The following is a 10,892-nucleotide window of genomic DNA, read 5'->3' as shown; positions in this document are numbered from 1 at the left end:
TTGAATTAACAGCTCAACGTTTTAGCTTAAACTATTTGGCCAGCATACACTAATTTCATTAGAACTTTTGCTTGGAAGGCAAATATAATATTATTTACTATATATGCATATTATAGCCTAGCAGCAACTTCCGTTACTGCTACCTTGTTACGACTTTTCACAGGTTTCCCCCGCGAGCGACGGGCGATTAGTACTCATCTGATTGTATTCAGGGTAATTTTATTTTTAACCCTTACTTACAAGTCCTTCTTCAAAGGCAAGTTTTCTTATCTTATTTGTCTACTTAGTTGAGCTACCTTTTAGTAGCTCAATCTTTGAATTATTGCTTAAGTTACATCTGTATCCCAGATTAACCTTGTCATAAGCTGCATGTCAATCTGAATTATTTTTGAAGTTGTGCTACATGGGCATATAGCCAATTCTAGTAGCTGCACCTAACTAAAAGTAACTTACCTTACCGAACTCAGCAAGTAAAATAAGAGTTAGCTTCAGTAATAACCAAAAATTTTACCCGACACTCACCATATTAGAGTAAACAACCATACACACGCACTAATAAGACAAGGCTCAAATGTAGGTGGGTTATCCTTTAACACCCAGGATCCCCTGTTTTCTATCTCAGACACCGCCTATTTATTTCTCTTTGACAACCAAATGTTTAGTTAAGAGGAACTTTTGTTTTAAACTATGGATAACAGGGTATCTAATCCTGGTTTCACTTCATAGATTCGTTAGAAGCTCACTAAAACTTTAGGAATATAACCACAAAAAACCGTTAACATTACACTGCACCTATAGTTTTTTTATAGTTTTATAACACAACATTGACTCTAACCAATCCGCTTAAATTTATATTCGAACTGAATCTAACCGCGGCTGCTGGCATTCATCAATTGACCCCGAATTTGTCAAAAAGCTGGGTTAAAGTTTCCTTTATTAACCAATTTTCCCCACTGATGTTGAACTTGCACTTAATTTGTTCAAGCCCGCATTTAGAATCATGAGAAGCATTTTGCCCATAAATTTAGGGCCATAATCAAACCCTCCTACAGATTTGACACAAGGTACTAAAGTATCCATCTTCCTCATTTTCAATGAGACGCTTTAATTAAGCTACTGTATCTTCTATTTTAGGTTTATTTTACTCTTCGTAAAGGCACCATGGTTTTTATGCACAAATACGACACCACTAATATTACAACACAGTAACACACCAGCTATTAGGATATATAACCTTAACCCGCTTCTTTCAGCCATGAAACTTAGAAACAAAGACCCGCTAATTTCTCTGTACTCGTAATTCATAAGACCCATAAGGACCGCTCTGGCACAACACCTTCTGACGAGAACCATAAACTCTAGATTAAAACGATACACTTCATTGGGGTAGATCCTTAAAACATACAAGAACAGGACTATTACACCCCTAACGTAAGTTAGGAACAATAAGAACCCTAACAACCTTCTAACCTCCAGTGCAACCTCCACACATGCAATTATAGACCCCCTCAATAGCACTAGCCCTAAAGAAATAGGTTGCTTGGCAATTAAGACAATCGAAAACACAGCCATCAAAATTACACATATGACTATAACTCTCATTATATAAACATAATTAAGCTTACGCCCCCCGCTACCACCAGCCCTCATACTACCAGCTGGTAGGTAAAATAATTTTTCTGAACAATTTCATTCAAACAGCTGAGTTGACCTAGTCCCTTATGGGCACCTTGAGGGCCCAATAGCTCTAGTCAACCTTGATCCAGACTTTGAGCTACCATCCTGGACCCCTTAAAGAAGGCCATTTTTCTGGGGTGGGAGGTTAGCCTCTCTATGAGCCACATTCTCAAAAAGAATCTTAATAGTTTGGCTGACGACCAAGGCTTAGACCCTAATTTTCTAAGCACTCCTCATCACAAAATTAACCCTACAAAGGGAATAAGAAATACTCTGACTCTCTCATATTTCTCAAGAACTACTACAAACCCAAACCTCTCTATTTTCCTCCCTAATACCTCCTAAGATAATAGCCCCAATATACAGGCTAAGAAAAGGAGTTTGTATATTTAAGTGCTCATTAATCCGCAAACTTCTGCTATTAACGTAATTAGACCCAAGTATTACTCTAAATACAATCCGTGCCCTATAAAAAGAAGTGAAGATTAAACCTGTTAGCTCTAATAAATAGCACCCATAAGTTATTCTTCTGTCTATCATTCTTAGCTCAATTATTAGGTCTTTAGAGAAAAACCCTCTTATAAACGGGGCCCCTCTCAAGGACACAATTGCAACCGTTATTGCACCCATTCTTACCGGTAATCCTTGCCACAAGCTTCTTAACCCCCGGATATCTTGGATTCTTTTGGTTTCTATGAATAACACCCCCTGCGCCTAGAAACAACAAAGCTTTAAATACCGCATGGGTTACTAAATGAAAAAAAGCTACAGACGGAAGAAGGATTGAAATCGAGAATATTATTAACCTTAACTGCCTCAAAGTCGAGAGTGCGATTACCTTTTTTAGGTCAAACGCAAACACAGCCCTTGACCCCGCTAATATTAGAGTAAATAGTCTTAAGACTATAAGTATTTGAGTCACAAAGGGATTAGCTCTGATAATATAAAAAGAGCGAAGAATCAAATAAACCCCAGCTGTCACCAATGTCGAAGAATGCACCAAAGAGGAGACGCGGCTGTGGGTGCCGCCATGGCAGCAGGTAGCCATGCGCAAAACGGCATTTGTGCGCTTTTAGTTATACCTGCAAGAACTACCACAAACCCTAAATTAACCCATGTCTGCACTGGGTGGTATATATAAATTAACCACCCCCCTTCTCTTAAAAAAATAGAAACTCTAAAAAGTACAAAAACATCCCCAATTCGATTAGTCAAAGCTGTCAACATAGCCGCAGATAACCTCTTATTGTTCTGGTAATAAGCCACTAATAGGAATGAGGTGAGCCCTAGCCCGTCTCAACCAATTAAAAGTATTACTAAATTAGGAACTAAGATTATAAACACTATAGACAGCACAAACAACCATACTAATCCCATAAACCGCTTGTAGTATGGCTCTCCAGCTATATACCACTTGCAGTAGGTTGCTACACTTCCTCTAATTACCAAAACCGTCCCAACAAAGACTATTCTTACGCTATCTAGTAGAACTCTGAAGCTAAATGAGAGACAATTACTCTCTCAAACAGTAACTTCCAATAAATAAGCTTTTCCAAAGGTCCTCCCTCTAAGAATAAATAAGTATCCAATCAGAATCAGTAAAAGTAACCCTAAGTTACTTTTTAATTGTATGATACTATTTTTACGAGCCATCTCTTAGTAACCTTGACATCAAATCGTCTCCGCATAGTCGCATCACCATAACCAGAAGGGCCAAGCAAATTCTGGCTTCGCAAACAGCTAAACATAGAATTAGTAAAATTAACCAAAACTGATTTATTAGAAACACATGGGTTACAAACAATAAGCCTAGTCTTATTATTTCAAGCCCTACAAATAAACACAAAAGGTGTTTGTTTATACGGAAGATTACAAAACAGCCTATACTTATTAAGAAAACTCCTAGGAATTTTATTCAAATCATAGCTTTAAAACACATAGTTTTCTACGACTTACAAGGCCGTCGCTTCAGCAAAGCTTTTAAAACTACCTACCTTCTATGATCCTCCGTATAGAGACACAATAAGACACAAAAAATATAACCTGAATACACGCGATTGCAACTTCAGCGGCTCCAAAAACACCTCCGCCCATTATTAACCCTTTAATACCCCCAACTCCTGTAAGCAGCCTTCTGCTATTTAACCAGCTAACTACTAACTCTCTCCTGCATATAGTTAGAATTACTTTACCAGCTCCCAGATTTAGTGTCAGACGTAAAACTAATGTTAAAGGGCGAAGTATGCCACTAATTAGCTCAACCACTACTATAAAAGGCACAAGGATTAACGGGCAACCTGTTGGAACGAGACTCATCAACCCCTGCTCAAATCTGCATAAAAGACTAGATAAAACTAAACAAGTTCAAATAGACAAAGCAAAGGAGAACCCGAACACAAACTGCCCTCTTACAGGGAAAAAGAATGGAAAGTTTCCAGACAGATTTAGTATCAGAATTATCATGAACAGACCCCTTATTACTAGAGGAAACCCAGATAGCTTTAGTCCCTTTCCGTTCAATCGAATCATCGAATAAGTAAAGGATAGCACCAAACTCCGAAAAGAGCTCGTACTTCTACCCTTAGTGTACACGTCTCTAAATAGCACGGTTATTGGCACTATAGAAGACAGCAACCATAACGGCATAGACAACCAAATTAAGTTATAGCTGTGAGCATCAAATCTAGAAAAAACATCTATTAACATGACTTTAAATTATTGATTACGCGATTTCTTATAAATATAAGTGATACACGTGTTATAAGGGTTAGTTCACACAAATGGCAATTGGCTATAAACATGCTTCCTTCCTGGATAAAGGTCTCGGGTACCTGCTCAGTCTATTTCACCACATAAACCCCCACTAAATACAACCCCTCGCTGGCTTACTAGAGCCTCTCATAGAAGGAACTTAAAATATATTAGAGACCCAAAAGACACAGCGGACCCATAAGAAGACACCCAATGTCAGTGAGCATAAATATCAGCGTAGTCTATATACCGTCGAGGCATTCCTCTTAGGCCTAAGAAATGCTGAGGAAAGAAGGTAGTATTTACCCCAAAAAATATTGCTATAAAATGGGCTTTCCTCCATTTCTTATTAAAGCATACTCCAACAAAATTTGGCAACCAATGGTTAAGACCACAGAACACCCCAAACACCGCCCCTATTCTTAGCACATAATGGAAATGAGCCACCACATAATATGTGTCGTGTAGAGACACATCCATAGAAGCCCTAGACAGTAAGACCCCTGTTAGCCCTCCCACGGTGAATAAAAACAGAAACCCAGTACTTCAGTAGGCGGCAGGCTTTATTTTGAATTTTCTTCCTGCTATAGTTGCCAGTCATCTGAATACTTTCACCCCTGTTGGAACAGCGATTACTATAGTTGCGGTAGAAAAATAGCCTCGAGTATCAACATTAAGACCTACGGTAAACATGTGGTGAGCCCACACCATACACCCTAACCCTCCAATTCCGATTATTGCGTATACTATCCCAATTAGACCAAAAACCGCTTCTTTTCCAGAGCAATGCATAATTACTTTTGATATCACACCAAAGGCAGGTAGAATAAGAATATACACTTCCGGATGCCCAAAAAATCAAAACAAATGTTGGAACAAAACGGGGTCCCCCCCCTCCTGCGGGATCGAAAAAAGTTGTGTTAAAGTTTCGGTCAAACAAGATTATTGTGATGCCCCCTCCTAGAACCGGAATTGAAATAATTAAAAGAACTGCAGTAACTCTAATCCTTAAAACATAAAGCTCCGCTCGTTCTCCTTTCATTTCTAACACTGGCATATTTTTATTGGTCCTAGCAAAGTTAATAGCCCCCACTAGAGAGCTGAGCCCAGCTAGATGTAGTGACACAATAAGAACATCCATCCTAGGGCCCCTATGATAGGGGTACACAGATAAAGGGGGGTAAATAGTTCATCCAGCACCAACTCCTTTATCCGTTCTAAAGGACAGTATTAGTAAATATAGTGCATTAGGAGATAGTCAATAACTTAAGTTGTTTATTCGCGGGTAAATTATATCTTTACCTCCTACTAGCAGAGGAATCAACCAATTACCGAAAGCTCCAATTAAGATAGGTATCACAGCAAAAAAAATTATTATTAAGGCATGCGTTGTAACCACCACATTATAGAATCAATCTCTTTTTAAGAACACTGCTCCAGGATGCCCCAGTTGCATTCGGATCATTAACCTCAACCTTGCTCCAAACAACCCTCCTCAGACTCCGCTATACAGATAAAGGGTTCCAATATCTTTGTGATTTGTTGATCACAGCCATCGACGTCACCAGGACTCCACTTCTCCATAACCCCCTACTTCTTCCTTTTTTAGTATTTTTATCATTTTATTTATCCTTACTTAGAAGCCAATCATCTAGCCTTATTAGCCCTTAGAGCCGCACTAGATTTTAGCCTCTTAATATTTTTTTCCCTATACGCTATAGTAAGATATGCCTTTTCAAACCTTCTATTAGATCCTTGAGAACTTTCATTGGTCCCATACTTCCTTAAGAAGCACTCTCGACGTGAAAACCACAGGTACACACAATACACTTCCAACAGCAAAAGTAAGCCTCTTACAATCACCTCTCATCAAAATTCGTTTCGCATAAATGCCACTTCTAGTATTAACCTACTCATTCCAAAGACCCCTCACGATATTCGTGGTAGAGACCCCCAAACAAGATAAGAAGGAAACCCCTTGAGGACAAAATCCCTAACACTCTCTTACCGTAAAAGAACATGTAGGCAAAAGGTATTAACAGCACTACCTCTACATCAAACACGACGAACAAAACTGCTACTAGAAAGAATCGGATAGAAAAGGGCCTCCGAGCTCTTCCAATAGGCTCAAATCCACACTCATATGGACTGCACTTTTCTCGGTCTAGACCCCGCTTTTCCCTTAGTAGCATAAATAACCCCGTAAACAAAAAAGACACAATGCAGACAAACGCAACTCTTAACCCCATAACCATTCTTCTAGAAAACTTATGGAAGTGTCTTTAGCTCCCAAAGCCAATATTTTATTTTAAACTATATCTAGCTAAAAAAGGGTTGACACCACTAATAGCCCCACAACCTATCGTTCTTAAATTAAACTACTTTTTTATAAGGAAAAATGGTACAAGCCATTTATAACAAAGTTAGCAGCCCTATTATGTTAATTAACTTCCTCACTTAAGAATGAAAACCTAGGCTTAATAATTAGATGCAAACCAATCCTTTTTTTTAAAGTACCATTCTACAAAAAGGAGGTAACAACTACCTATAGTTATGTTTGAAACAAAATATTTTATTTTAAATTACCTTTTTATCATACTTTTGTGGTTTTACCCACTCTTTTTGAGCCGAAATCAAAACGCCCCTGGCCTAAAAGCAGTTTCTAAATAAATCTCACCAAGATCAATGCCCCCCCTGCTAGGTTAGCCCCGATCACTATCCTCCACATAATCTTGAATTCTGCTTTGTTTTTGTCTACTAACCTTTTTATTACTATCCTATAAAAAAAGTCAATGTAGAATTTTAGCCTGATTACTGAACCTATAATACAAGCCACGATTACAGCCCTTCCTCTCATTAGAAACACCAATACTTTCGCTAGAAAGCCAAGGAAAGGAGGCATCCCCATCAGTATCAGTAACCCTATACCCCTCGCGGCTCTACTAATCTGACCGCCCATTCTTGTTTTGTTTATTATTGAGCACCCATAAAAAAACAGCCCTACCGACAGCGAGTAAACTGCAAAATACCCTACAAAGACTACTCTTGACCATGTGAGCCCTAACAGCATTCATGATGTATGCACAAACGACGAGTACGCGCTTATTACTCGTACTGAATTCTGGTTAAGGCCCCCTACTGCCCCAATTCCAGCTATCAATACAATTACTACTCACAACCCCTTAGAGGGTATAATTATTGATAAAAAGACAAGGGGGGGCGACTTTTTGCCAAGTTAATATTAACCCTCTTGCTAACCATCTGCTGTTCTTAATAATTGAAGGGACCCACGAATGTAGCGGGAAAACGCCAGATTTTAACACTGTACCCGCCCCCCTTATCACCAGCCCTCTCACTACGTGCTGCTCTATCAAGGTTACAAAACCCACTAGTATCAGAATTGACCCCGTTCTTTGTACCACAAAATATTTTACACAGGGCTCAGGACTATAGTGACCATCAGGGTTTATAATTACAAGAAATCCATACAGATTTAGCTCTAAACCGAGTCACACCCCTACTATCTCTTCTCTTCTAACCCTAAGAATTGTCCCGATCAATATTACCCCTAATCTCACTAATTTTATAGGTCTTACCACAAAGCTTACCATTTCAAGTAAAGGTTACTTATAACACTTGAAAATCATAGGTCTTCTGTCCTTAATTAGACTACTTTACTCAGACTAGTAAGCGCTTGGAATCGCTTTGGTACTTGATTTCAAATCAAAACTGTTTAACTAGTCTGTATGACTCCTATTTTTAACCTTTTAAATGGTCAGGAATCTTATATCAGGACGGAGCATGCTCTTCTTGAATGTACGCATACCACGAAGGCTTTGCGTCTGGGTACTTAAACGTATAGACGTCCCCGTCTCATATTTTGAACCACCACATGTATAACCATCCTCCAAACCACACATATACTAAACATCATAATGCTACCCATACCACATCTACGAAGTGTCAGTACCAAATGCAAGCCTCAAAACCAAAGTGCCGTTGACTGGAAAACTCCCCACGCCATAGTCGGACTAACCTCACCATTAGTCAAAGAGTCCCCACAACTACGTGCATTCCATGAAACCCAGTTAGTAAATAAAACACTCTTCCATACACCCTATCTGCAATAGTGTATGAGTTTCAGTAGTATTCTCGAAGTTGCACTAGGAAGAACACAGTCCCACATAAAATTGTTACCACTAGGCCAATAAATGGCCCAACATCATAATCCTTCAAACGCATTCTCTTATGGGCTTGAGTTACGAATAACCCCCTCCTAATTAAAAGACCTGTCTCGAACAGCCTTGTCGACGACGGGTTTGGCGTGCGGATCCCTGGAGGGGGTCATCGCATCCCTAGTTCACACGAGGGTCTTAAGGCATTATGGAAGAAAGTCCAAAAAAAAGAAAAGAAGAACATTACTTCAGACAGAATAAAAAGGGCAACTCCATCACGAAATCTCTTGATTACGAAGCGAGTATGAAACCCAATATCTCCCTCACGAATTAAGTCTCGCCATCATCTAAAAGTTCTCAATAGTATACACCCCAACCTCATTCCTATTAATAGAAATCTGGGAGTTCGATGCAGTCACAAAATTAACCCTACCGCTATTCCGTTTGCCGAGATAGCCACAAAAAAGGGCCACGGACTTGGACCTGGTACATAGTAACGAGAATAAGGATTACGATTCATTGTTTAGGGTATAAACATAAACATAAAGTTCAGCGGTATCCAATGAGCCGCCAGAACAAAAACATCACAAACTCTTCTCAAGTTTAAGGACTCCCTGTGTGACACCCCCTTCCCGTGACAACAACTTCCATATAGGTATAGTCTAAAACATGCCCTAATAAAGCTTATCAGACCCAGGATAAGCAGGAACACTCCACTTATTCACCCTCCCACGCCGAAAACGAGGATTTCCCCAAATAAGTTTAGACTAGGAGGGGCTGCTATGTTGCTTGATCTTAACAGGAAACACATTAAGACTAGACTTGGGCAGACTAACAAGCCCCCTTTATTTATTACTAGCAGACGCGAGTGCCTCATCTTATAGATAGCATTCACATACCTGAACAAACCTGATGAACACAACCCATGCCCGATCATAATAATAATGGCCCCCACTACCCCTAATACCGTGTTGCTAAGCACTCCTAATAGCACAAGCCTCATATGCGCTACAGAGGAATATGCTACCAAACATTTTAGGTCCACTTGCCGTACACACGCTAATCCTGCGTAGACACCTCCTGCCAAGTTCACCACTAGTAGCAGCACAAAAAAAAACGCTTCTAAGCCTTATTTGTATAACTATTATAAATCGAAGCAGCCCGTACCCTCCTAATTTTAGTACCACCCCGGCCAATAGCATCGAACCGGCTACTGGGGCCTCTACGTGAGCCTTAGGTAGTCACAGGTGAAATGGATATATTGGTAGCTTGATAAGAAACCCTAGAATGTATAGCCATCACAATCTCATTCCCCTTTTTTTTACTAGCCTTACCACAGAACTTATCCTCCTCCTCAACCCTCTAATATAGAGTTCTCTTACCCCCCATAAGAAAAAAAGAGATCCGAACACCGTATAGATTACTATATACCCCCCTGCCTGTAAACGCTCTGGCTGATAGCCTCAGCCTACAATTAATAACAACAGAGGGGCTAGCACACTTTCAAAAAAAAAAAAAAAAAGAAAGAACCTCCTCACCCTGAATCTTATCACTAAAATTAGGCTGATTCTGATAATTATTAAATTAAATCTTGCTTTCCGGTGGATCTTAACCCTCCTTAGGTAGGAAAGAATTGCTACAAATAGAGTTAGTGTAACCATTAACCCTATTACAAAGTCTGTGGTGTACAACCCGTTCAACTCTACCCCCCCTATCGCGACTCTTGTGGCGCCCATACTTAGAATAGTTAGAACGCTTAACCCAATGACACTCATATTTAGGTTTTTTATAATAATCAATGCAATAAGTCTAATTGCCAACCTTTTAACCATAAGTAAGACAGACTTTATCTGACACATTCAGTGTAAATGAATTATACTAGTTTATATTATCTTACATACACCCTAACTAGAACTACTACACACACACTAGCCATAAGTATGACACATAGAAGAACAGTCCAACACAAACTCATTAACTTATCATAACGTAAACGAGGTAAAGAAGCACGAATAACCACAAAGAAGACCGCAAAAGCCATCATAAAGACCCCGATCAACGCTTCATTTCCCCCGAAAAATATCGCCGCCCTTATAACCCTTCTGAGAAGAATACTAGAGTACTCCGCAATAAATATAACTGCAAACCCCCCTCCGCTGTACTCCACGTTGTATCCTGACACTAATTCCGACTCTCCTTCCACAAAATCAAATGGCGCCCGATTAGTTTCAGCTAGCATACACAGCATTCAGACAACTATAACTACGCACAAAGGAAAAAAGAAAAAAA

The 10,892-nt window shown here is 39.5% G+C and overlaps 1 protein-coding gene and 3 pseudogenes across 1 annotated transcript; all 4 read right to left on the bottom strand.

Annotated features, from left to right (window-relative positions):
* Positions 1-4,392: 4,392 nt before the first annotated feature.
* Positions 4,393-5,812, bottom strand: LOC134702998 (cytochrome c oxidase subunit 1-like; annotated as a pseudogene).
* A 1,278-nt stretch (positions 5,813-7,090) lies between these two features.
* On the bottom strand, positions 7,091-7,600 carry LOC134703001 (NADH-ubiquinone oxidoreductase chain 2-like; annotated as a pseudogene).
* Positions 7,601-8,187: 587 nt separating this feature from the next.
* LOC134702999 (cytochrome c oxidase subunit 3-like) lies at positions 8,188-9,123 on the bottom strand. The gene is given in 1 exon segment (XM_063563441.1): positions 8,188-9,123. A coding segment is annotated over 1 exon segment (936 nt).
* A 3-nt stretch (positions 9,124-9,126) lies between these two features.
* On the bottom strand, positions 9,127-10,435 carry LOC134703000 (NADH-ubiquinone oxidoreductase chain 4-like; annotated as a pseudogene).
* Positions 10,436-10,892: the final 457 nt, after the last annotated feature.

Source organism: Mytilus trossulus, unplaced genomic scaffold (assembly GCF_036588685.1).
Source record: "Mytilus trossulus isolate FHL-02 unplaced genomic scaffold, PNRI_Mtr1.1.1.hap1 h1tg000809l__unscaffolded, whole genome shotgun sequence".
Taxonomy (NCBI): domain Eukaryota; kingdom Metazoa; phylum Mollusca; class Bivalvia; order Mytilida; family Mytilidae; genus Mytilus; species Mytilus trossulus.
Note: the sequence above shows the minus strand (reverse complement) of the source record. Positions and strands in the feature narration are given on the sequence as shown.